Genomic DNA, 27,544 nt, shown 5'->3' on the forward strand with positions numbered 1-27,544 from the left:
TTCAGCAATCTTAGTAGCGCTTTGCTTTCTGTCACCCAGTTTTAAGCTTCCTACACAGTTTATTCTGTTGGATTTAACGCTTTTTTCCTACTTGTTATTTTATTAAACATTAGCACCTGCTTAGTATAATTACAGCAGGCCATACAACTGCTAAATAATGAAATGAGTGCAAATATCTGTAGACAAAGAGTGACCACATGTAATATTGATTTATTTATTTTTTAGAATTGGTCCTGTTTATGTACTTTGCAGGTGATTAAGTGTGAAATAAAAACATTTAAAGGATTTTTTTTTTTTTTTAAAGCATGGTGCTACATTTTTTTTAACAACTTCCTAAACATATCAACGCAACATATCAACGAACACATACTGTGTATGTATATATATATCTAAATATATATATCTAAATATATATATATATATATATATATATATATATATATATATATATATATATATATATTATAAACACCAACACAATGATCACACACAGTACTACAACCACTGAGATGTGATACTTGACAAAGGGTGGGATAAGCGGCAGTCCTTTATTAAAGAGACACTGAAGCGGAAAAAAAATATATGATATAGTGAATTGGTTGTGTACTGTGAATAATTATTAGAAGATTAGCAGCAAAGAAAATATTCTCATACTTTTATTTTCAGGTATATAGTGTTTTTTCTAACTTTGCATCATTCTATATGTGCAGATTACACAACACTCAGCATTCAAAATGATTCTTTCAGAGCAGTCTGTGAACTAATGACCTCTTTTCTGGCAGAGAGAAAAGTAAATAGTTCAGGAACAGTAGAGATAATAAAATTCAGAAAACAGCCCTCTCCACGACTTTGAAAGTCGTAGAGATTAATGGCTTTTTTGCATAGAGATAACAACTGGAGTTTCTTAACTCTTCCTGTACTGGAAACAATTAGACTGATGTATCTGATCTTAATGTTTTATTTCTAACAAATCATAATATCATAATTTTGTTTCCGCTTCAGTGTCTCTTTAAAGTTGATGCGTTGGAAACGAGACAGATGGTATAACATGGAACATCATTAAAGCAGCAGTTAATACCTATCAAAAGTGAAAGGAAGGACAGGCAGGCCCGGCCGCTCATGAGGCAGGGTGAAACATTTGCCTCAGGCGTCAGATCTGGGGGGGGGCACCCGCCTGTCTGTGGATGCTGGGTCCCGCCCGCCGAGCTGTAAGGGGTAGCTGGCAGAAAGGGGGTATTGGGCCTAGCGGTGGGGAGGGGGGTCGGACCCCCCCTCCCTCGCCTGGGTCCCCCGATCTGCGCTCCTCCTCCAGCGTTAAGTAACCAGCTGCGTGCATAAAGATGAAGAGGCAACGGGCGGGGGAATCACTCGCCTCTTCCGCGTTCCATCGTGTGCTCCACTGACGTCACTTCCGGCAACGCCGCCCACTGTATTGTAAGTGGACGGCCTTGCAGGAAGTGACATCGGTGGAGCGCACGATGGAACACGGAAGAGGTGAGTGATTCCCCCGCCCGTTGCCTCTTCATCTTTATGCACGCAGCTGGTTACTTACCGCTAGGCCCAATACCCCCTTTCTGTCAGTTACCCCTCCAGCTCGGCACCCCCCCCCCCCCACCCACGGCTGGGGGGGGGATTTTTTTCTTATTAAGCCTCAGGCGGCAAAAGGTCTAGGGCCGGCCCTGAGGACAGGTGAACTAACAACCAGGTGTTAGACATTTAAAATAAAAAAAAAGAGCTTTGCCTTAGTAGAACAGAAGCCTAGTGATAAAAAAGAGGCTTCCCACATCTTCCTGATGCCCACTGTACTAGCAATGGGACCTTCTGAACACATTCGACAATATCTTGTCGAATATGTACTTTTGGCTGTGCTCCTGTCCGTGTACGAGTGTGACCATACTGCTCATGAGTGAGTATGGCCTGCACAAGCCCAGAAACACAAAGCCACTTGTGTACAGTTTTTTTTCTTTTGAGCATGAGCAGCTTTGTGCAACTAAACATGTGAAGACTGTACTCACAAATGTGTAGTACGGTTGTGCTCAAACACAAACATGGTGATGAAGTGAGTCCTGGCCAGCAGAGGTGGGCTTGTGGAGGACCTGAGAAGCCTCTGAGGCATAAAATACCGTTTTCCATTCCCCCCTTTTTTTTTTATTCCACTTAAGACATGTTCACCTGTAACAATAGGTTTTCAGTGACACTCTTGGTTCTATGCCAGCACCATCATGGCACATAATGGGTAAGAACATTTCATTTTACAAAGTAATATTAATTTAGACACTGACATGCATGCCAGGCATGTTAATATATCATATGATTTAATTGATTATGTTCAAATATGTTTAAGTATTTACTTGTAGAGAAAATTTTTCTTAATGTTCAGATTGAGTAGTAATTTGGTGCCTCTATCAAATACACATTGCATGATCGAGTTCTGCTATGTTTATGTGCTCTGGAAAGTAAAACAAGATGACTAATTACATGCTTTTCTTTGTTACTATCTCCATCGCATGCTTTCTGGTTCATTCCATACGGTCTTGTCTCCATGTGTTCGTGGATTTGAGTTATGCCTTATTGTTCACGTCATCAACTGTTTAATTTATTGAAAGAGGAACTGTAGTGAAAAAAATGTAATGAATAAAATTACTTATTTCTTTTACAATATTCATTTGTTAATTGTTTAGTCAGTGTATGCCCATTGTAAAATCTTTCCTCTCCCTTTTCTACATTCTGAAATTGATCACAGGTAGTGACATCTTTAGTGCTGGCAAGGTGCATTGCGGAGGAATGGTTGGGAGTTGTGTGCTCTGAGCTAAACAGAAAAAACACCCGGGCCCACATGCAATTCACTTTTTCACCTGAGTTTTCTCCTAGGTGATAATTTCAAACTCAATCAATAAAATGCCTTTTAAGCCACCAGAAACCAAGAAAATACTCAAAATAATTTTGAAAGTTCTTTTTCACCTACTTTTTGGTATTCATTTAGTTGAAAAGTGCTGGAAAGTTATTTTAAATCGAAGATGAAAAAAGTATCTCCTAGGAGAAAACTCAGGTGAAAAGGTGAATTGCATATGGGCCCTGGTCTCCCAATGTGCACAAGGGTGCTTAGGTTAGGCCTGACATTGCTGGGAGGGCGGGGCTGCACATCAATATACAGTAATATATAAATATAAGATGTGTTTCTGATGTTGAAGCCAAGAAGATTAAAAAAAAGTGGGTATCTTGAGTAATACACTGCATGCTTCTATATTTCACTTCCGTGCCTCTTCAATAATTTGTTTTTATTTTTCAGATATGTATTGTTTTCCTAAATCTAAAATCCAGATCTAAAGTGAGCCTTAAGGAATTTTAAGATTAAAAAAAGATACTTACCTAAGGAAGGGGAAGGCTTTGGGTTCTATATAGTCTTCCCATTCCTCTCCTGGTCCCCTCGTTCCAGCACTGTCACCCTCCCCCCCCCCCCCCCCCCCATTTGAACGGAGAGATGGCCTGGAACAAGGGGACCGTGAGAGGAATGGGAAAGCTTAATAGGACCCAGAGCTTTCCCCCTCCTTAGGTAAGTATTCATTTTTTATTTCAATATCGCTTCAGGTTTGCTTTAATAAAATGTATTATCCCATTGAGTCCTGGAGTGCTGACTCTTTATAGTGTGTAGTGCATTTGGTGTTGTAGTATGTTATTAGGCCAGGTATTCATACTGTTTTGGTGCTTTATTGAAGCCTGTTTTAACAAAACACGCACCATTGGCAAGACTTGAGGGTAGGGTTGGAAAACAATGGTATGAATTAACATGCTCAGTGTCGTTGCCCTGAAATGTTCTTTTACCTCAGTCCTTGCTATGAAACTATTTCCTTACTGATGCTGGGCCATAAAATATTTTTCATAAATAACCAAAGGCATTGCCTCATTTGTTATAGCAAATGTAGATTACATACTTTTGTATACATTTTTTTCTGACAGTTACATTTGAGAACCGCAATCACTTGAAATCTCATTTGTACCCGTCATGTAACGTTGTGTGGCGTTGCACATACCCGCCAGCTGGAAGATGGATCGTGGGACGCTCATCATGGAGACATCGCTGGAGCCATCTTCTTTCATTGCGAGGTGAGTATTCAGGCTATGCCATCTTTGTACAGATTCTGTGTAAACGCAGAAACTGACCTGCGGGCACAGGCCATTACTGTGAGGGAAGGTGGGAACATTAATTTGACGATGAGGTATCAGCACTAGGAGATTGTAGATTGTAAGCTCGCAAGCGCAGGGTCATCCTCCTAATGTTTACTGTTTTGTTGCAATATTTGTGCAACAAAATACAGGACTATTACGCAAATACAATACGTGGGTTTTAATTATGGAGGCATGTATGATCTTAAAACTATAATGGCCGAAAACTGAGAAATAATGAATTTTTTCCGTTTTTTTTTTCTTGTTCTTCCTGTTAAAATGCATTTACAGTAAAGTAGCTCTTAGCAAAATGTACCACCCAAAGAAAGCCTAATTGACGGCAGAAAAAACAAGATATAGATCAGTTCCTTGTGATAAGTAGTGATAAAGTTATAGGCGAATGAATGGGAGGTGAAAATTGCTTGGATGCATAAAGTGAAACACGACTGAGGACTGAAGTGGTTAAACACTCAACGAGAGTACTCTTCCAGTTTGACTTTAGCAGTGCCTATCTGGACGAGAATGCTCATCCAGATAGAGTTAAGTGGTTAAAGTCGAGGATGCGTGAGTACCGGCACTGCCAGATACATAACTATTTCTTGGCACACTAGGTTTTACACAATAGTGCATGTAATGAGCACGTTAATACACAGAGACATGCAATATAGCACACGGCCTGTGATCTGAAGATTGCTTACTGTGAGCATAGCACATTTGTCGTAAACAAGAGGAGCATGGAAAAAAATAGCAATATTGGTTTGGTACCGTACCAATAAATTATTAGACATGCACTTCCTAGGACTTTTCATTCAGGGCTGACCTATGCAGCTGATCAGTATTTTAGGTGTTTTTATTGGGGCGGAATGGGTTTTGTAAAATTGTAAGAATTTCCAACTGTTGATAATTGTTAATAAATTATCCTAGGCTCCCCTATGTGGCATTGTTTGAGATATACTCAAGTTGATGCTTTTTTAATGTAATAAACTAAAAATGTTATCTAATGGTCTTTATCATTGACATGCCATGGGTGGCTAATAGTGAGCATAGAAATCTGGGAGCAGTGGATAGTCATTCTTAGCTCCCGCCATATCCTGGCACCATACCGAGGGCCTTACAGGCTAAGTTACTAGTAAGGAGCAATGTAGCTAGATAGAATACTGAGGCGGAGATAATGCAGGAAATCCATAATATAATTGAAGTTGTCTTTCTCTCCCATGGCGGGGCCTGAGAAAATTGAGAAAATTAACTTCCATCCTCTTCCAGGATTACCCATAGAGAAGTGGGCAGAATATATATTGCCAAGGGAGTAATGGATTTACCACTTCAGGGGCATGAATAAAGGTTAAATTCCTCTGACAATTTTATGCTATCTAGTAGGTAAAATTGTTGAAAAAGTCATGTCCAGGTTTGTGCGATCACTTGTTTTCATGTGATGCCCAGCCTGATGGAACATTAGTAACTGAGATTCAAGTTCAAGGTTCCGTCTGTAAAAGGCTAACTTACTAAAGTGTAAAAATGCAGCATACAAATTCTACAGCACCATCTGACAAGATCTACCCCTGGATTTTCCGTGTATACAATTAAAGTTGCTCATGGTCAGCCCTTTTTTACGATTACAAAAATGAAAGTTGAATTATACAGTATTTGTAACATTTATATAGTGCTGGTTTTATAAACTAAAATACTCTGCATGCCAGTAAAGATTAAGCTTTAGGTTCCTTGGAAAGTCTTCAAGTCTTTCTATTCTTGATGGCCTTATCTCTAGTGAAGTCAGGGGCATATATATGAGCTTACTACTATTTTTCATCAGTAGCAGTGTGTAAATCTACAAGTTTGCTGAAAGTCCTGAAATTGACCCCTCGCTCAAAACCTCCTTGATGTTATTTTTAGATGTGATGCCTAACCTGTCTTTTGATTTTAGCACTGCGTATACTTTACAAAGTGTTGACAGTTTAAAGGGGAGTAGAGTGCAGAAGGTCAGTGGTGGAACAAGGCTGCCTCTTAAGTCCATAATATAGAACATCAGCATTGTGGGCACACAGATGACATACTTCAACCTGTCTATAAAAATATTCTGTAACCGCTAGAAATATACTTTAGACTTTTGCTACAGTTACCAAAATTATTAAGGGGATTACAGTTTCAAAGCAAATAGCGGTTCTTTCTCTACTAAGGTTTTGTAAAGCCAGATTTTTCAGTATGCTTAATCATAAAAGACATTGTTAAGTGCCCCTGGGTCCTAAAGCATCAAATGAAGCAGGGCTTGCAACATTATTGAATTGTCATTTCCCCTGCAAGCAGTTTCAACCCTCCAAAAGCTTTTACAGTTGCAACATCATTTCTGTATTACTTAGTGTTGCTTTATATTTTGGGAGACCACTTAATGGAGGTCCATGTTCTGCCTCTTCTCACCATGGAATTACCTTATTGTTCTGCTTCCTAAGCAACCTAAAGCTTCTTTCTGCATATTTTTAAATTTAACCTTTGTCCTTTAACAACAGAAGAAATTTGCAGTTTTCCCTTAGACATTTGGGATGAACACCCATAATGCATTACTTCAACTTGGTGGGTGGAACATGCAAATTACTTTTATTTCTGTGCAAGCCAAGCATAGGTCCAGATTTGCTGATTTAGAGACCATCTATAGTTTGCTTCAGTTTGATATTTTAACTATGTAGCCTCAAAATCATAAAAATAAACCTATACTTTTAAGGATTAAGGGGTTATAGAGGACTGGGGATGTTAAGAAATATGAAATAAGTGGAAGTGAACTAGAGTGAAGTGGATTGGTAGTAACAGAGATAGAGGGGCAGGACATGTGAATGTGGTAGCCATTAGTATAGTGGTTATATTAGAGTGGGTATGGGCTAAAGAGACAAGCAAGAGACTGGATATACCGTAAATAGGTGGTGGGATAGATGAGACAAATCCCATAGTGGGAGAGAACACAGTGCATTGGGATTGGTAAATAGGCCAAAGGAAAGATGGCATGGAGGAATATAAAGATAAATGAGTGTGTAGGTAGATGGGTTTCAGTGGTGTAGGAGAGTAGGTTAGGAATAGGAGTATAGTTGGAGGTCAGTATAGTGTCGTGGGTTGGTAGATGGGCGTCAGAAGGTGAAAGAATTCAGTTGCAATGTCATCTTTATATGCTTCTTGCTTGTAATTTTTAATTTTTGTTGCATCTCTTGTATGCTATATATATATATATATATATATATATATTTTTTTTTTTTTTTTGCTTGAATTAACGTCCTTTATGCCAAGGAAGTGACCTGTATTAAGTAGTTTGTAATTCTGTTTGTAATTAATTTTTACACTTCACATAATCTTGTATTGCTGTTAGTTTAGTTACATTTTATAATCTAAGGCTACAGTGAACACGTTATCAATAACCAATATAATGCTGGGCTACAAAGATTTTACAGCTGTGCAATTATTCCAGACACCTTTACTGAAAGAAAAACATTACAGTGCAATGCCATGTGCATATTCTACTGTCTATGATCACTATGGTACATTACATATGTTGGTGAGGCTTACGCGTGTGTGTGTAGTGCTGGGCAATGCCAATTATCAAATACAGTGTCCTCCTACAGGCTCTACTTTGAGAATGGGCTTGACATCAAACGGATTATGGAGTTCACAAATGAAAATGTGGTTCACTATATTGTTCAATGTATTGTAGCTATATATGTATTTTTTGTAAAGTGCTAACAATTGCACTGCACTTGAAGGTAGCAGATAGCATATTTACATGGGCTAAGTACAATCCATGACAATGGTTTTCCTTCATCATTGTGCTAAGAACAAGAGCAATGTTGAGAACAATAAGGGAGTCACATAATGAAGGGTTAATGCAGACTGAACTATGGATAGGACATTTTAAATAGGGAAGTTTTAGAGCCTGTTTGAAGGAGTTAAAGTATGTCCGGGCCTTATAGGATGAGAGATAAAGTTCCACAAAGTGTGAGTAGCCCCAGAGAAGTATTGTAGCCATGCATGGGGAAGACATAAGCAGGTGGCTTTTGTGTGAAGTTGAAACTGTGAGTGGCACATGAGCTGTTTAGTGATTTAGAGACAACATATGGTAACTAAATGTTAATTCTAAGGTGATGTAAAGTCTGTGTAGAGATCTCTAAAGATGAACAGTGTGAGAAGTAGTGAATAAACACATGAATTAGCTGCATACTTCAGATTTCTGGTATGGTTATTTATGCAAGAGTCAATTTCCTTTCAAACACTTTATAAAGGAAGCTAACTTGTGAAAACATTTATTCAAAGACAGAATTATCACATTAAATAAGAAGACATAAAAAAGTAACTGAATATTATTCTTTACTGTAATTTTGCCAGTCATTAGGTCAAGGAGCTGTTGAATATCACTTATTCATTAGGGCATTCATTGGGGCAACTAGCACAGAGATTGTGCTAGCCAGTTCCCTGCTACTTGGAAAGTCTCCTGGGTCTGTGTACACAAAGGTCACGCCGAATCATTAGCAATGTGGAGCGACAGAATCCATGTGCATAATGCTAGTCATGCTGTGCTGACATAGTAACCTAGCGGCCGCACTAGTGAAGTATCACAGTTGCGATACTTCACAGCAGCGGCCAATATTTAAAGGAGCGTGCATTGCTATGGAAGCAACGCACGTTACTAAGTAAGGCACACTACGCTGCAAGGAGTGAGCGTAGCATGCACAGCGGCTGCTAATTGTTTTTTTTGGTTTAACACAAAATTTTATTAAGTGAATTCACAAAGCATGAACAACTAAGTCAGAAGCAGTGAATAGTCATTATAAACATGTAGATATACAAATACCCATATAGGATTCTATATGCAATGAACATCCTTAAAGAGTGTTATTAACATTGTAATATACAAGAGAGAGTGATATAAACTTGGAAGTAAGTAGAACTTAGAAGGGAGTCTAAGAAGAGAGATAATAATAAAAATAAAAATAATAGAATTAGGAAGAGAAGGTCTATTTGTGTGGGTCTGTCTTTCCGTTTAGTAGTTGATGTCAAAGGTGTAACATCCTCAGGTCCCTGTTACCATTCCAATTTCCATTTCAATCATGGGGGCATATAATTCAAGAAGTATGTTTCCCATGGATCCCATATTTTATCATAGGTGGTTTCTGAGTCTCGTAATAGAGCTGTTAAGAACTCCATTAGCTTGGTCCATCTGATTTTAGCCATAATCTCAGGCATTGTAGGACAACAGGGACTGCGCCAATTGGAGGCTAGTGAGAGTCTGGTGGCCGTCAGGATGTGATTTATTAGTCTCACCGTATATTTTTTGATTTTAGGGATAGGTTTGCCTAATAACATGTATATAGGATCCATGGGGATGTGAATACCTGTTACTCTTAGGATCAGGACCTGAATATCTGTCCATAGAGATTGAATAGCTGGGCAAGACCAAAAGATATGTTCCAGGGAACCTATATGACCACACCCCCTCCAACAAGTGTTAGATACATCTTGATAAATCTTAGCTAATACTTCAGGGGTTCTATACCATCTGAATAGTATTTTATAGATATTTTCTTTCACTTGCGTGCACATAGAAGTGTGCTTAGCGTTTTCCCAGATAGAAGACCAGTCTTCCAAGCTTATGGTTTGGTTCAGAGTTTGTTCCCACTTTGTCATATATGGATGATTAGGTTTTGCGGTACCAGATTTATCAAGAAGCAAGGTATAAATTGCTGAAATAAGGCCTTTTTGATGTCCTTCATGCTCACACAAGCGTTCAAATGGGGTGTAAGTAGGTATGGGGTTAGTGTCCTTAGAGAGGGATTTCAGGAAATGATAAATTTGATTGTATTCCATAATAATCTTAGCTGTGAATCGTGTCTTCTCCTCTATTGTTTCTTTGGTTACAATTTTTCCTGTTCGTGTGTCAATCCAGCTGCTGAATGTAGTGTATTGAAGGGTGAACCATCTGCCCATAAAATCTTCTGTCATACCTGGAGTGAAGGCCGGGTTTCCTAGTATGGGGTATAGTGGGGATATGGGGGATCTGAGGTTGGCCGTTTTTGCAGTTGCCCGCCATATTTGTAGTGTGAATTTAATAGTAGGGAGTAAGTGAGTAGTAGGGATCTTAGGTGGGGTCTGGGGCCAGATTAGAGCAGGTAATGATATTGGGAAGATACTCATTGCTTCAATGAGGCCCCATTTAGTGAATGTTTTAAGAGTGGACCATTCGGAAAGTTGTCTTAGATGTGCCGCTTGATAGTATAATTTTAGATTGGGTACTCCCAGACCTCCTTGTTCCCTGGATGCCATTAAAATCGTGGATTTGATTCTGGGTTTGGAGTTATTCCAAATAAATTTTAGGAAAGCACGCTGTAGTATTTTAAACTGTAAGGGTGGTACTTGTATGGGAAGGGTCTCAAACAGATATAATAATCGTGGCAATACATTCATTTTAAGGGAGTATATTCTGCCAATCCATGATATCTTATATGCCGTCCACTTATGTAGGTCTGAGAGTATAGATTGAATTAGAGACGGATAGTTTGCTTTATATAGTGTAGAGTAAGTTTGAGTCAGATGAATACCTAAGTATTTGATGGTGTGTGTCCTCCAATTGTAGTGAAAAGTGTTTTTTAAGGTTTCAAGTAGGTTTTGTGGAGTCTTAATAGGTAGTGCCTCCGTCTTTTCCTGATTAAGTTTAAAGCCTGAGATGGATTCAAAGTTCCGTAATATGGTGTGTAGGATAGGAAGTGTAGTGAGTGGTTGGGTCAAGGTTAACAGGATATCATCTGCGAAAAGCGAAATTTTATACTCTCGGGTTCCTTGCCTAATGCCCATAATATCTGGATTCTGTCGTATTGCACAAGCGAGTGGTTCTATACTAAGAGCGAATAATAGAGGGGAAAGGGGACATCCTTGGCGTGTACCATTGTGAATAGGGAAGGGTGTTGGGGACGCGAAGGGCAATTTTACTGAGGTGGATGGAGAAGAGTAGAGGAATCGTATTAGAGTTAGAAAAGGTCCGTTGAACCCCTGATGTTCCATAACTCTGAAGAGGAATGGCCATGATAATCTGTCAAAAGCCTTCTCTGCATCCAAACTTAGAAGCAGAGAAGGCTTCCCAGATCTATTCATTAGTTCTATCAAATTGACTACCTTCCTTGTATTGTCTCCTGCTTGGCGGCCTAATATGAAACCAACCTGGTCATTGTTAATTAGGAATGTGAGGATTGGGTTTAAGCGGTTAGCCAGGACTTTAGTGATTATCTTAAGATCCGCATTAAGAAGCGATATTGGTCGGTAGCTTTGTGGGAGTTGTGGGTCCTTCCCTTCTTTAGGGATCATGGTAATGAGGGAGCTTAGAAATGAGTTGGGAGCAATTTTCCCTTCCATAAGCGTATTGGCTAGGAGGGTCAAATAGGGGGCTAAAATGAATTTAAACTTTTTATAGTAAGAATATGGTAGACCGTCAGGGCCAGGGGCCTTAGAAGAAGGTAAGAATTTAATTGCTTCTAGAATTTCTTCAGTAGTTATAGGGGAGTTTAGAAGTTGGACGTTTTCTTCCGTTAGTTTTGGTAGGGGTAGTTGATTTAGGAACTCGTCTATTTTAAGCATATGTGTAGGGTGGTGGGATGGTTGGGGGAGATTATAAAGTTGTTGATAGTAATCTGTGAAGATTTGGGCAACTTTTTGAGGGTGGAAGTGTGTGGTTCCTTGAGGATCTTTAATAGAGTAGATATGTTGTTGGGATGATTTCGGATTTAATTTTCTAGCAAGAATGGTATGGGGCTTATTACCCCTTTCGAAGAAGAGTTGTCTGGTCCATCTCAGGCTTTTTTCCAGTTGTGTGGTTTGGAGGGCTTGGATTTCTTGTTTTATATTGTGCAGAGCGGTGTAGTGTGTCTGGGAGGGTTCGTCTTTATAGAGGTTTTGTGCCTGTTTAAGTTTTGAATGAAGGGTTAGGAGTTTAGATGTCGCTGCTTTTTTACGTTTGGTAGCTTCCGAAATGAATATTCCCCTAATAAAAGCTTTGTGAGCTTCCCAGAGTGTCCCTACTGATGAAACCGAGCCCTTATTTATGTCAAAGTAAGATTGCAACTCATTTGTCAGACTTGAAAAAAGTTCTTTATCTTGTAACAAAGTTTCATTTAACCGCCAAAAATTTGGCCTATGGCTATGAGATAATAGGTCAATCTCTGCGGTGACAGCTTGGTGGTCTGACCATGCAATTGGTTGTATGTCAGCTTCCTTCAGCAAGGGTAGTACAGAGGCTGTTGAAAACAGATAATCTAATCTAGAGTGGGATGCATGTGGTGGAGAGAAAAAAGTGTACTCTATAGAGGTGGGATTAGATATCCGCCATAGATCCAGCAATCTATATTGTCTCAGTAGTGTTCTAAATTTACGAGAATTACGACTGTGGGAGGATGTGGTGGTCTTATTAGGAGGAACATATCGGTCTTTTATATCAGAGAAAGCTAGGTTGAAATCTCCCCCTATTAGTAGGGTGCCCTTAGTGCTTTTAAATAGTTTCCTTAGGAAGGTTGTTAGGAACGATATTTGGTCCTGATTAGGGACATATACATTAGCTAGAGTGATAGGTTTTCCTACTAGAGAGCCAATTAGTATTAAGTAGCGCCCTTTGGGGTCTATGATAGTCGTAGAGATCTGTAGAGGGAATGTTTTTTTATAGATTATGGCCACCCCTGCTTTCTTTTTGGGACCTGAGGCTAAACACACCTCAGAGTATAGTTTATTGTATAAACGAGGTGGGTCTGTTTTGCATATATGAGTCTCTTGTATGAAGGCCAAATCGATATTTAGTCTTCGCAAGTCTTTGAACAGAGAGAACCTTTTCTGAGGTGTGTTTAGTCCCTTGGTGTTTAGAGTTAGGAAATTAACCATTGTCAAGGATGATGTGAGCGTTTGCATAAAATCTGAAGACAGACCCAATAGACCTAGAAACAATACCTAATATAGATAGAAAAGTAACAATAATAAAAAAGGCAAAGCTATAAACATATATAATACTCTAAGGGTTGATCTGGCAAAACATGCCACTGTTATTACAGTGGTCTGTTGTAAGGGCAACATAAAACTGCTGCCTGTATGGGGACCTCCCCAGGTTGGTCGCTCGTAGCGACGGGCGACCAAATTGGGAGAGAGTCCCCCGAAGGTACATGAGGAGTCTAAGGAGAAGACAAATAGCAATCAACATAGTAACTATGTGATATAGTGGTGAGAGAGATCGATTTCCACCGCCAGCTTTGAAAGTGTATTCAGTTCGCTTCTAGAGTTAAGGAGCAGCAAATCAGATAAAGTTTAACGGTTATAAAAAGGGGAAAGCAGAAAAGCTGGGTGTGTGGAATGGGTAGGTAGTGTGAAAGCAGTATCCTGTCTCTATAGGAGACGTAAAAAGATATGTTGAGGCCCACTTTCAGGTTCCAGACGGTTGATCTTCCATATTGTCAGCTCTGTCAGGAAAGGTAATACTGCGAATCGGACCTTGCGACCATTCTGAGACATGTCGCACCTTCCGTGGGGGTGATGACATAGGTGACGAGCGGAACGTAGATGATGGTGTGTTAGGAAGTTTAAGTCCCATTTGTTTAAGGAATAGGGGTGCATCATCAAAGTCAGATAAGGTGAAAGTCAGGCCCTGTCTGTTTACAATCAATCGAAAAGGGAAACCCCATTTATATGGGATATTAGCATCCCTGAGTAGCTGCGTAACCGGTCTGAGAGCTCTACGTTTAGCCAATGTTATTAATGATAGATCGTTGTAAATAGCAATATCGTCCCCTTTAAAGGAAATGGTGGTTGTGCTTCTTAGAGCTCTAAACAGGGCGTCTTTGGCCTCATAGTAGTGCAGTTTCGCGATAATATCTTTGGGTCTTGAAGTACCAGGGCGCCGTTCACCTAAAGATCTGTGGGCTCTGTCGATCCTCCACATTTCTTCTGGCATATCAGGCAGGATAGTATGGAACAGTTCTTTCAGATGAGCCCCAATATGTTCACTTTTTACAGACATGGATACCCCTTTAATGCGCACATTTTGTCTCCGCTCTCTGTTTTCCATATCTTCTTGTGCTGTACGCATTGATTTTATATCAGTCTGCATGAGTTGCTGCTCTTCAGCTAAGTCAGCTTGTTTAACAGTTAGAGCATCCATCTTGTCTTCTAGTGTCTGAGTGCGCTCCCCCAGCCCTGATATGTCTGCCCGGAGCTCTTGTACAGCAGTTAATATAACCTTTTGCAAAGAGTCATGGAGGCTGTGATAGTGTTTGTTTAACGTTTGCTCCAGTAAGTCTGCTGTGAGAAGCTGCATATTCCCCCCTGCACTTGCCTGGTCGGAGAGCTGGGAGACCTGATGAGCTGCGTGGCCAGCGCCATCTTGGCTGGGAGGGAGGCGCAGGAACTTGTCCATGATGCCCGCTGGAGGGGTGCTTTTCTGGGCCCCTTTGCCCGTCATAGGTTGCGGAGAAGGTTGCGGAGGTCGTCTCCCTCAATGCCGCCTGTTTTTGTGGCTGGATACGCGGAGGTAATTGCTGCTGGCGGCGGTGGAGTACGGAGCTCCTCTCTTATGCGGCCATCTCCCGCGGCTCGCGCATGCGCCCTTGCTAATTGTTTTTTTAACAAGCACTGAAGCAGCGCTCATTTGTGAACCAAGGCCTTTGTGTGTTTTAAGGGGAACCTAACGCTCCAGTGTGAAAGTAGCCGTACAGATGAGATAATGTATGAGATACATTTCGTGAATCAATCTCTTTGTAAATAAATGTTATTAAAGGGAATCTAAAGCAAAAAAATAATTTCAGTTTTAACATTAGCAACTTCAATATAGTTATCTTATTTGAGATAAGTGCACTGCTTTTGGCCTACGTCGGCAGAACTCATTGAGCTGTAAATTATTGGAATGCTTTGATCTCTCTCTGTACTAGCAGAAAATATGGAAACTGAAAGCAGAAGTCACCTTTTATTGTCTTACACTGCCCCCTAGTGACAAGTGGCCATAAATACACATTACAGCAGTACTAATTAGAAGCAAGGAAATTTAGCAAATAGGAAATAAAAAAATGTGCTAAAATAAATGGCTTGGAGCACTTGCAAGCCTCCAAATAAATTGGCTGCTAAAGGGCTAATAATAATAATATGAAGAGGGAAGGCATATCATAGAGGCTTCCCAGTCCTCGCTCCATTCCACTGTTCCGGCCCAGTCTCCAGTGTAAGCTATGTGACCTGCTAAATTGATTAGCTCTTTGGCACTCCTCATTCAGGCTTCAGAACAACTCACATCTGTGTAGTTCCAAAGACAAGCGCACCTGTACTGCGCATGTGTGATTTTAAGATTTTTAGGGAAAATGAAGACTGGTGATATTCTTTAATTGTCTACTAAATGACAAATGAGTATTTTAAACAGCCAACCCAGTGGTGACGTCAAGCAAGAGTTCTTAGTTTTACCTTACGTTATGTTCAATAGGTGAAGATGCAAAAGTGTCAGCCACTTAAAGTGAACCTTAAAGTGAACCTGAGATGAAAGACAACTCAGGTTCTATACTTACCTGGGGCTGCCTTAAGCCCCCTTAAGGATGCTCAGTCCCTCGCCGTCTTCTCGAGTGGCTCCTGTCACCTGCAGTATGGCCCGGTTGCCTGGCTGAGTCCCTCCTCATCGGCCCAGCCGCACATGCTCACCCGTCACGCAAGTTAAAAATGCTCCCACCTGTGGGAGCATGATGGGGGATCATGTGCGGCCAGGCTGCACATGCTTGACAAAGCACGACTTGGACAAGCTTTTGTGCCACATTGCGGGTGACAGGAGCCAACCGGGAGACAGCGAGGGACTGAGCGACCTCAAGGGGACTTAAGAAAGCCCCAGGTAAGTATGGTACCTGAGATGTCTTTCGTCACAGGTACACTTTAAATTGCAATAGATGATAAAAATGGATTCTTGTTCCTTGTCACCTTTGTGGAACTGCATTTAAGAAATGTAAAAAAAAGATCAGGTAGTAGCTATCATGTTCCAATCTACCTTATGATCTTGGCACCGTACTGAGCACTAGTATTAAATAAGAGTTTTTCAGGTTGTGTTAGCAAAAGGGATCAGCCCTCAGGCCCCTAGTACAAAAAGCTTTGAATACTTTTGTTTTCTTCTAGATGTCATTGGGAGTGATAGAACCTGTTTCTTGGGTGTAAGTGATACTGCACTCAATGGCTATGGCCGCAGCAGATTTTAACCGCTTGACCAGTACAGGCTGTGTTCCCATTTTGGACCAGAGCAATTTTCACCTTTCAGCGTTCCTCCCATTTATTCACCAGTAACTATATCCGTTCTTATTGACCAAAATGATCTATATCTTGGTTTTTTTGCCACCAATTAGGCTTTGGGTTGTACTTTTTGCTAAGAATTATTTTATTCTAAATGCATTTTAATTGGAAAAATAAGAACACAATTGCAAAAATACCATTATTTCTCAGTTTACAGCCATTATAGTTTTAAAATATAACATGCTACTGTGTATAAAACCCACACATTTTATGTGTCCATTGGTCCTGGTTACAACTTTTAAATTATGTTCCTGGTACAATGTATGGAGACAATATTTTATTAGGAATAAGGGCTCAGCCACATTATAAGCACTTTTCTGAGCACTTTGTGATTGATTAGCACTTTTTAAAAATCACTCCCATTCACTTTTATTAAAGTGACTCTGTAACAAAAATTACAACGTTTTTTCTACCATGCTACAAGTTCCTTAAACTATTCTAATCTGTTCTGGCTCACTGCAGTACTTTGTACTATCAAGGTCTATGTAATAAATCAATGTATCTTTCCCCTGTCAGACTTGTCGGCTGTGTCTGGAAGGCTGCCAATTCTTCTGTGCTGGTCTGTTCCTCTATGCACACTCCAGTGTGTGTTTTATTTACATAAGCCAGCAGCTTCTCTGCTATCTTATCAGTGATAGAAGAGAGCTGGATAAAAATCCTCCTCTGTTAGGCTGTGAAAGTAGCTGGCTGACACATACTGAGGAATTACAAACACAGGCAGAGCTGTCTGCAGGAAGCCTGTAATGTTCAGTGCATGAGAGAAGAAGGGGACAGAAGGTAAACACACAAATGATCTTTTGAGATTCAAAAGGAAAGCTGTATACAGCCTGCTTGTGTATGGATGTATTTTCTATGTGTGGACATATTGTACATCAATCTACTTCCTGTTTTGGTGGCCATTTTGTTTGTTTATAAACAAACTTTTTAAAACTGTTTTTGACTACTTTTAATGCGGCAGGGAGCGGCGAAATTGTGACAGAGGGTAATAGGAGATGTCCCCTAACACACTGGTATGTTTACTTTTGTGCGATTTTAACAATACAGATTCTCTTTAAAGTAAAATCTACATAGATTTTTACCACGATTTTAATGAAAGTGAATAGGCGCTAATCAATCACAACCACTCAGAAAAGCGCTTATAGTATGGCTGAGCCCTTAAGGTGTATTTTTTTTAGTTTTGTGTTAGTTTAAACTATATCACTAATTACCAGCTCTTATTTGCAAAAATAACAGTAATATACCCTCATGACACACACATTAAAAAACTTGAGTCCCTACAGTAACTATTTATGTATTTTTTTTAAATGTCACTTTTTTGGGTAACTATATGTTTTATTTTGTTAACTTATGGTAGAGTGGGGGAGGTAAGGGGTTAATTAATGGGGAATGTTATTAATTTAATGTATGTAGGTGTATTTTTACTATTTGACCACTAGACGTCCCCACTTAATAATAATAATAATAATCCTAGCATTTGTATAGCGCTTTTCTCCTGTTGAACTCAAAGCACTCAAGAGCTGCAGCCACTCAAGAGGCCACCCTGCAGTGTTGGGAAATCTTGGCCATTTACTTCTTACTGAATAGGTACTGACCCTAGCCAGGATTCAAAAATGCACATGATTGTAGCACACTGTGTGAACCGTAGCATGGGCTGTCTATGGGAAAGTGCATGTCACTGTGCAAAGCCTCCCCAACTAGAATGCATTTTTAATAGGGATGGCTGAAAATGCAGTTTTTCAATCCTGATGGATTTCCATTTTCCGAAAAGTGTCCTTAAGATTTTTGTGTAATTCTGCAGAAATTGGAATTACCGTTTTCCGCAGAATGTTATTTTTGTCAATAAAGTTAATTTTTAAAAAAAAAAACAGTTTGGGGGAATCTGTATTTTTTTGGCAATCATGGTAAACTTCTGCAAATGCTGAATGGCCTAATACTTCTGAGTCTTCTGATTGTCCTAAAAATTCTGTAGAATCTGATTTCTGTGGTACAGTACTGATACAATACTGATTCTCTAATTGGTCCAGTGCTTCCGAGTTGTGTGATTGGCCTGAGATTTCTGAATCTCAGTAATGCAGTATTTCTGTGGAATTCCGATTTCTGCATACGGATTTCCACAGCAGAAAGTCTATATCACGCTAGAGCGTGAACAGGTAATGTAGCTAGTACAATACAAGATTAGTCAGGTCCTAGCCAAAGTCTTTAGTTACACAAAATCGTAGTCAATAAACAGGCAGAGTCATACACATAAGTCAGATGTCAGTCATATTGTAAGGAGCAGGCAATAACGTAGTCAGGGACAGGCCGAGTTGAACACGTAAATCAGATGGCAGTGGTACAGAAGGATTAGACTAAAGCGAGGTCAAGAGGCAGGCAAAAGGTCGGTACACAGATAAATATACAATAGATGTTACTGCAATAAAATTACTAGAATATTATGAATTATTACAAGATCAATAACTACAAATACAATACTGACTGACTAGAGTACATATATATTGTGCGTCTACACAATATATTAATGTATCTCAGAATACAGCTAGCTAGGCCAAGAACCAGCGAACTGATTAGTTTTAAGGCCAGTGAATGAATGAATGCTCTGACCTTAAATACGTCTTTCCCAATGAGCAACCACTCCCACCTGGTGATGTCACCTAGTGACATCACCTACTGACATCCCTAAACCCTCCTCCTAAGCCTAAAATGCTTATCTGAACTCGCACGCGCCCTAAAGGTCGCACTGCACACGCAAGAGTCGGAAGACACTGCCGGAGGGAAGCTGGGGACGCCGCCAGAGGATTCCAGCGCAGAAGCCCTGCCGCTCGCACGGACGACGCTGCGGGACCTGCCGCTGGAAGGTAAGCTTAATATAGTTTATGTCCGGTCGGAAAATCCACGGAATTCATAAACTCATCCCTATATTTTAACACTGTCATTTCAGAGTATCATAATAGCTGGAACTCTTTCAGGTGTGATTAGCACCCATGTAGCGCTGCGTAATATGTTGGCGCTTTATAAATACAATAAATAATAATAATAATGTATTTCAGAAAAAAAGTGGAGTGCTGGCCGTCCTTCCGTACCCCTCAGATGGTATCATGCAGTCTTCAAAAAAGGGTCAGCACGTTCAAGTATTATAGCGCTTAAAACATACAGTTGTGTTCAAAATTATCCAACCCCCACTGAAATTGAGTGTTTTGGCCAGTTTGACATTGATTTTGATAATTTCAGTCTTCTTGTTTACAATTAAATCAAAAAGGCACTTGTAAGTCAGACAAATATAACATAACATTTATAATGAAATAACCACACATGTCTTTTCTGTTTATCAGTTGTTTTCAACCCCCAAGTGACATTCATTCTTAGTACAACATCCTTTTCCAGTTATAACAGCTTTTAAACGTGAAGCATAGCTTGACACAAGTGTCTTGCAGAGATCTATGGGTATCTTAGCCCATCATGGGCAAAATCCTCCAGTTCAGTCACATTCTTAGGCTTGCACACTGCAACTGGCTTCTTTAAAGTGGACCCAAATTAAAAATACAAGATTTTAGAAATAAAATCTATTTTCTAAATTATAATAATAATTTTTTCAGCTGCATGATGACAAATATAAAATATTTTACATTTATTGGAGAAACCCCTCCCTTCCCTTCATATTGCCGGGAAATAATCAGGCAAACTAGTGGAGTAGATGGTGTCCAGCAAAGGAGGAATTGCTAATGGCTGCCACCTGTATAACCCTAGTTATGCAAAGAGAAGGGTGAAAAGCATGCACTGAAATGCTCATAGGCTTGAAGGAGTGTTTATTTATCTTTGTATGTGTCAAAGTGGTGCAACTAAATATTTTGAATTAAAAAAATGTTTGGTTTGGGCCCGCTTTAAGTCCCACCAGAGGATCTCAATCGGATTTAAGTCTGGTGACTGCGATAGCCACTCCAAAATGTTCCAGCCTTTAATCTGCAACCATGCTCTAGTGTACTTGGAGGTATGCTTGGGATCATTTTCCTGTTGAAAGGTCCAACGTCTCCCAAGCCTCAGGTTTGTGACGGACTGCATCACATTTTCATCCAATATCTCCTGGTACTGAAGAGAATTCATGGTACCTTGCACACGCTGAAGCTTCCCTGTACCTGCAGAAACAAAACAGCCCCAAAGCATGATTGACCCCTCCGCCATGCTTTACAGTAGGCAAGGTTTCTTTTCTACATAGGCCTTGTTCTTCCTCCTCCAAACATAGCATTGATCCATGGGCCCAAACAGTTCTAATTTTGTTTCATCAGACCACAGAACACTATCCCAAAACTTTTGAGGTTTATCCACATGACTTTTGGCATACTGCAGTTGACTTTTCTTATTCTTTGGAGACAGCAAGGGAGTGCGCCTGGGAGTTCTGGCATGGAGGCCTTCATTACGCAGTGTGAACCTTATTGTCTGAGCTGAAACTTCAGTACCCACATCTGACAAATCTTTTTTCAGTTCCTCAGCAGTCCCCCGGGGACTGTTCTCCACTTTGCGCTTCAGGTAGCGCACAGCAGTCGAAGTCGGCAGCTTCTTTCTGCCACGACCAGGTAGCGTTTCAACAGTGCCCTTTGCCTTTGAATTTGCGAATGATGCTTACTATGGTGTCTCTTGGTATATTTAACATCTTTGCAATCTTCTTATAGCCATTGCCTTTCCTGTGAAGAGAAATCACCTCTTCTGTTGTCTTCCTGGACCATTCTCTTGACTTCATCATGTTTGTAAACACACCACTAAATGTCTAGAAGGAGCTGAGTATCACAGTCATTTTAAATCTGCCTAATTGGTGCTTATTATGCTTGATTGCTGCTCGTTAACATCCACAGGTGTTTACCATACTTGATCGAAAACACTTGAATGAACCTCTGTTCTTAAGAGTGGTAGTCTTTAAGGGGTTGAATAATTGTGTCAATGAAGAAATCACAAAAAAAAAAATTAATACTGTATTACAAAAACAATTGATGTCATTTTACTTGCATTTGGTTCTTTAAAGGGATTCTGTAACAAAAATGTCATTGTGTTTTCTACCATCCTACAGGTTCCTAAACCTATTATAATGTGCTCTGGCTTACTGCAGCACTTTCTACTATCACCATCTCTGAAATAAATCAGCTTATCTTTCCCCTGTCGTCCTGTGTCTGGAAGGCTGCCAACTTTTCAGTGTGATCTGCTATGCATGCCCCCTCTATGCACACTCCCCTGTGTGTGTGTGTGTTATTTACATTAGCCAGCTTTTCTCTGCTCTCTTATCTTTTACAAGCTGGATAAATCCTCTGTTCACATACTGATGAGTCACATACTGCAGAATTACAGACAACCGGGCAGAGCTGTCTGCAAGAAGAAACAATCAGCTTGTAACTCTTCAGTGAACTGCAGGGGGAAAGAAACGCACAAATGATCTCTTGAGATTCAAAAGGGTCGGACACGCAGCAAGCAAAGTGCTTGCTGCATGTTTAAAAAAAAAATATTCAAATCGCCCCAGCGGGGCCTGAGCGGTGACCTCCTGCGACTCTGGACGAGCTCAGCTCGTCCAGAACGCTAGGGAGGTTAAACAGTCCTTGTAAGATTTCATTCTGAACACAATTACAAATGTACACTAAATTCCCTAAAACCCTGTACAGCATTGGGGGTTGAATAATTTTGAACACAACTGTAGCTCTTTTATTCAAATAGTTTCCATTAAAAATAGTAAAAGTGGGAAAAAAGTGCAGGGCTGATGTCCAGCGACAGCCCGCTGTGTCAGACCAAGCAGCCTTTCCTCAGGTTGGTCTACACTACAGTAATGTGCATGTTCTGCTCATTCCTGTATGAACTCCCTCCCAGTATCAACATCCTCTCACATACAAAACCTCATTAGAATACAATTTGTCTTCCAATAAATTTGAACCTAATATGTCTAGTCATATGTGAGCAAATGCACATGAATGTAGCAGTGACATTAGACTGTAAGGTCCTTAGAAAACATAACTACTATTATATTAATGAATAAATTAAGCAAATCACATATTTTTCAAACATGCTAAAATAATTTTAAAACCTACTGATGATCTACTAACAATTAGTATTGAAATCTGTACTACACAGCAGAGGATTGCTAAATGGTTGTGAGTTTTGCCGTGACATAACCATCTGTTTTAATCATGGTCAGATGTCTTGGGCTCCTACATTAATAATCCTATATGAATGAATTCTTTTGCTGAAAAAGGAAGCAGACTCTTTACTGTACCTCTTTTATACCAGGGTTTAAGGTGATCATGGCACAGTGACTAACCAAAGGCACATTTTTAGTGCCATTCAGTTGCTCCTTAGAAATGACTAATTCCACTTCATGACAAACACTTAAATCTCCACTTTCTAAATTACATATCCATTACCTTGAATTGGAAAGAAAAGACCCAGGAATTCATAATTTAATATAGTGTTCCAATGGAAACATTCCAAAATGAAATGCATTTTATGATCCCATCTACCCTCTTAATGTGGTGGTGTGTCCCAACACTAGGCTGACACATGAGCATGTAACAATGATTGATTACATGGAACACCTCAGCATCATTGTGTGATGATTCATAATGCTTTTATATCCTTTCTTGTAAACATTCCTGGTTATTCCAGACCGAGTATTATGTTGATCTGATGCCAAAACAAGTTAGTTTAGCCCTTAAGAGATTACCATAGCACATTACATTTACAAATCACATCTTTGTAGTCTGCTGCTATTCAGCCACTCCAGAGCTACAACAAATCAATATTGTATAGCGTTTCAGTGTTGCAGAAAACAATATGGATTTTTATCACTATAGGATTTACAGTCGAGGGCTATAGATTAGGAAGTGTGTGGACTACATTGCAATACAAACCACAGAGCTCTATGAATGCTTTAATGAGCGAATGGTTGATTGTTGCCACACAGTCCTATAAACTAAGTTAATGTTTATGTTGTCTAAATGGAAACTGTAATAAAGTAGAGACTGGCAGCATGACCAAAGGATTGTTTACTACTGTCTGTAAGCAAAAGCATTGCTGGCAAAAAAAACCCCCAAAACAATACACATACATGTTAACCACTTAAATAGACTATTCATATTAATACAGAAAGCGGTCCTCTTAACGTTAGTCCTGTGCACTGCAAGTTTATCAACATTTTTTCTAGTTTTTTTAACTTTTCCTGGTGTGCATATAATAAGCTTTTGCAAGGGATTTACACATATTCACACAGGTGCAGTACGGGTGTGGTTGCATCTGAAGTGGAGCACGGCCCCGATGTTCATTCAGGCGAGCCCTAGTCGGAATTCTTTGGTGTGTGTGTGGGGGCTAACAACCGCACTCAACAGTGGGGGACTAGTGAACAGTGTGGGAAGCCTCTAGGATCCAGAGGCCTCTCTCTTTTTAGATAAGTATGTGTTTTTGTACCCAAGGTTTGCCTTGGGTACACTTTAAATTTATTTGTAGTTTGTGTAATTTTCCCTGCTTTACTTTGCTCATTAAAGTGGAATTACAAGGACAGAAATATAGGCACCAATATTCCTGATTTAATTTTTAAGGTTGAAATCTGCAGTACTGTTGTTCACTGCTCATTCAGCTTTTGGGTTTAAACAGGTTTACTAGTAAAAAAAAACACTCACTTTTTAACCCTTCCCCCCTTTCACCCCAAGCATACCTAGCATTATTGCTTTCATTATTCAGCAGTCATGTGATGTTCTTTCTCTTCCACCCTCTTCCCTGTGGAGGAGAGGAACAGTGGCTAGGTGAATGATGTAGACTTATATACTGTATAAAATAGTTACTGTAAGGATTCCACCTGTAGCGTATTCTGTCCATTGCAGTGGAGCTGCAAACGGACGGTTCTGGTTTATCTGCTTGCATTCAGTTGTGCATTTGCAATGGGTCTCATTGTCATTTGCAATCGCTCTGCAGTTCTGGGCAGCTCAGGATGCTGTCATCATTCCACCAGTTGCTTGTTGCAGCTGAGCTGTGGCCAGATAGCCCTGGATTTCCTGCATGCATGTTGTTACATAATTCTGCTTGTATTTCTTGTGGGGGTCCTTTGCATTCACAGCCAGCTAGTAAATGGTAATCAAGCCAGCTCAGGGTTGAGTGATTACCATTCAGCTGTGTGGAGATTTGCATACCTGCATCCATTGGCTGATGCCAGCATAAAAGTCTGCCTCCCATTTCATACCCCGCCCATCATAATGGGCAGTACGCTGATCTACTGGGCACCTTGTTACTCTGTATAGTTCTGTTATTTATTGTAGTTCTATGCAACCTTATTACTTGTGCTTTAGCTAGTTCTTGATAAATATATATGCAGACTTGCTAAAATATATTTATCCGTTAATTGAGCCGTTTGTTATTTTTGTTATTATTGTGTATTGCCTAGTTCCATGCTTGATGTACGTTCGCTGCATCCGTGGTGGATCAGTGAAGCCCATTGTCCAGATAGCTTGGATTCTGCCATCACCACGTTGGTGACTGGAGTATTCCTGCTACTCTAGTTTCTGGGAACGTAACTATAGGCTGCAGTTGCTATTTGTTACGTTCTATCCTGTAGTCTTTCCTGGGTGGATGCTTGCTGGTGACTGTTGTTAGCCTGCTTGCTCTGCTTCTGTGGATGTGACTGTGAGCTGCGGCTGCTACTAGTTACGCTCCAATCTATAGTCCTGTCTTGTACCTGGCTGGATGCTTGCTATCGCTAAGGCAGCACAGTGCAACCTAAGGCAGTGCAATATCGCATTTGTTTTATTTGTAGCGATATCGGAAGCCCAGAGCTGCAGTTGCTCTGGGCAGCCTGTGTAACCTCTTCCATTATCCAGCTTAGCCTTTTTGTGCTTGGTGGTCAAAAAGTATGAACCCCCAGCATTACAGTTACATAATTTGCATAACTTGTGTTTTACATGCAAGGCCTATATTGCCTGTTACACAAACAACGTAGGTGTTACATGTATAATCAGAGGTACCCCAATTCTGTAACATGCTACATAATTTGAATAAAGCTTTGTGAACTTTACATGTGTTGCCTCCACATGTATAGGAAACTGACATATAGCCAATGTACTCCATAATGTCAACCAATAAATACACTCATATAGTGTTACATTTGTACATAAGGTTAAAGACATCTCCTTTGGCACAGGAGAATTGGTTTTGAGTCCTCACAGCAGCCAGTTACTCATTCAGCAAAGAGTCCTTGGGCAAGATTACCTAATTCTCCAGGGTGGCCTATTGAGTGCGCCCTTACTGGCTGCAGCTCTCGAACACTTTAAGTCCAACAACAAAAAAAGCATTATACAAATGTTATATTATTAATTATTAATTATTATTAATAATCATAATAACAACACATAGCCTATTATTCATAGACTATAGTGGGTTCTGGTTTTCCCTGAATAGGAGCCATATCATTTCTATGTAAGAAATATGCATCTATTTATCTTGATCTCTATATTATATTTTCTTTATTTTCTTTTCATTAGCAAAGCCAAGCCAGCTCCACAAATTTCCCCAAGTAAATCATCAGGAGGAGAGTTCTGCGTTGCTGTTACATTTGGATCCTCCCGCTCCTGGTTTGCAAGCAATCAAGGCATTAAAAGAGACAAAGGTTAGTAACACTTCCCAAGATGGTGTTCTTTGTCAGAAACATCAGTGTAAAGGTTTCACACCCGAAATGGGACTTTTTATAGTATTTAAATTTATTGTATTATAAGTAATTCACACTTGTTTCCTCTAGGTGCATTTTATTTCAATTTAGAATAAGTGCATTTATATTATCTTTGGTTTGTTAGTACTAAGAACACTTAGCACTAGAAAAATATGAAATCTTAAAATTTTTGCAGTTTTTTATGCTGTACATAAAAGCTCATTGCTTTATTGCTGTAGTACACACGTTTTAAAGCAACGTATCGATCAGAGAAGACTGAGTTATAACTAAGCTTTGTGCACACTGTACACATCAAAAAACAATGAAAAATAAAATAAAAATAACATTGCAATGTCGGGAGAAAGGGGGGGGGGGGGTTGGGTCATGCACAGCCATGTAGGACTATGGGACCCAAATAGAGGCTTTTACAATTAAACGGAGGGGGACGGTGGTACACGGAACATCAGGTAAGACTCTGCACACATCCCCACACACTTATATAGTGTCCGTTTTTTTTTTAATATCCGATTTAATTTTTGCATCCTTTAAAGAGAACCCGAGGTGGGTTTGAAGAATATTATCTGCATACAGAGGCTGGATCTGCCTATACAGCCCAGCCTCTGTTGCTATCCCAAACCCCCCTAAGGTCCCCCTGCACTCTGCAATCCCTCATAAATCACAGCCACGCTGCTGACAAACCGCTTGTCAGAGCTGGCTGTGTTTATCTCTATAGTGTCAGTCTGCTGCTCTCCCCGCCTCCTGCAGAACTCCGGTCCCCGCCTGCATCCCTTCCATCCCTGCTGATTGGAGGGAAGGGAGGGGGGCAGGGACTGGAGCTATGCAGGAGGCGGGGAAGCAGCTGAGACTGACACTACAGATGTAAACACAGCCTCACAGCATGGCTGTGATTTATGAGGGATTGCAGAGTGCAGGGGGACCTTAGTGGGGTTTGAGATAGCAACAGAGGCTGGGCTGTATAGGCATATCCAGCCTCTGTATGCAGATAACATTCTTTAAACACACCTCGGGTTCTCTTTAAGTACTTGTTGTCATAAAGACTGCCCCCAGGCCTTTTCAGAGCTTTCTTACAAAGACAGAAATCAAGATAGTAAGGCTAGCTTTAGTCACAATACTATAATGCAGTGCTCACCAGAGCTGTTCTTGCAGCATATCCACAGCTTGCTCTGTCCGATATCTGTGCTGCAGATCAACACCTCAGGGACCTCACCCCCATGCTGAGCCAGCTGTAATGAGAGCCTAGATGAAGTGGTCAAGTGGAGTGATACACAATCTAACCAATCCAAAAGCCAAACTGTTTTAATGTTTAGAAAGTTAAGGGATTTTTTGACAAGAGTGCTATTAAGGGATCAGAGTCAATTTGTAGGTCAAAAGCGGCAGAAATCTCCCTGAAACTGTTGT

At 40.2% G+C, this 27,544-nt stretch overlaps 1 protein-coding gene across 13 annotated transcripts in view; it reads left to right on the plus strand.

Moving 5' to 3' along the window:
• Nucleotides 1-27,544, plus strand: part of BCAS3 (BCAS3 microtubule associated cell migration factor) — a 1,423,373-nt gene that overhangs the window by 586,088 nt on the left and 809,741 nt on the right. For all 13 annotated transcript variants that reach the window (XR_011026249.1, XR_011026248.1, XM_068268730.1 and 10 more), the window contains one exon: nt 25,962-26,086. Coding sequence is in view for 11 of the 13 variants with exons in the window: in XM_068268730.1 (XP_068124831.1) it covers nt 25,962-26,086 (125 nt within the window). In the remaining 2 variants the exon portion in view is untranslated. The remainder of the gene's footprint in view (nt 1-25,961; nt 26,087-27,544) is intronic.

Source organism: Hyperolius riggenbachi, chromosome 2, assembly GCF_040937935.1.
Source record: "Hyperolius riggenbachi isolate aHypRig1 chromosome 2, aHypRig1.pri, whole genome shotgun sequence".
NCBI classification, from domain to species: domain Eukaryota; kingdom Metazoa; phylum Chordata; class Amphibia; order Anura; family Hyperoliidae; genus Hyperolius; species Hyperolius riggenbachi.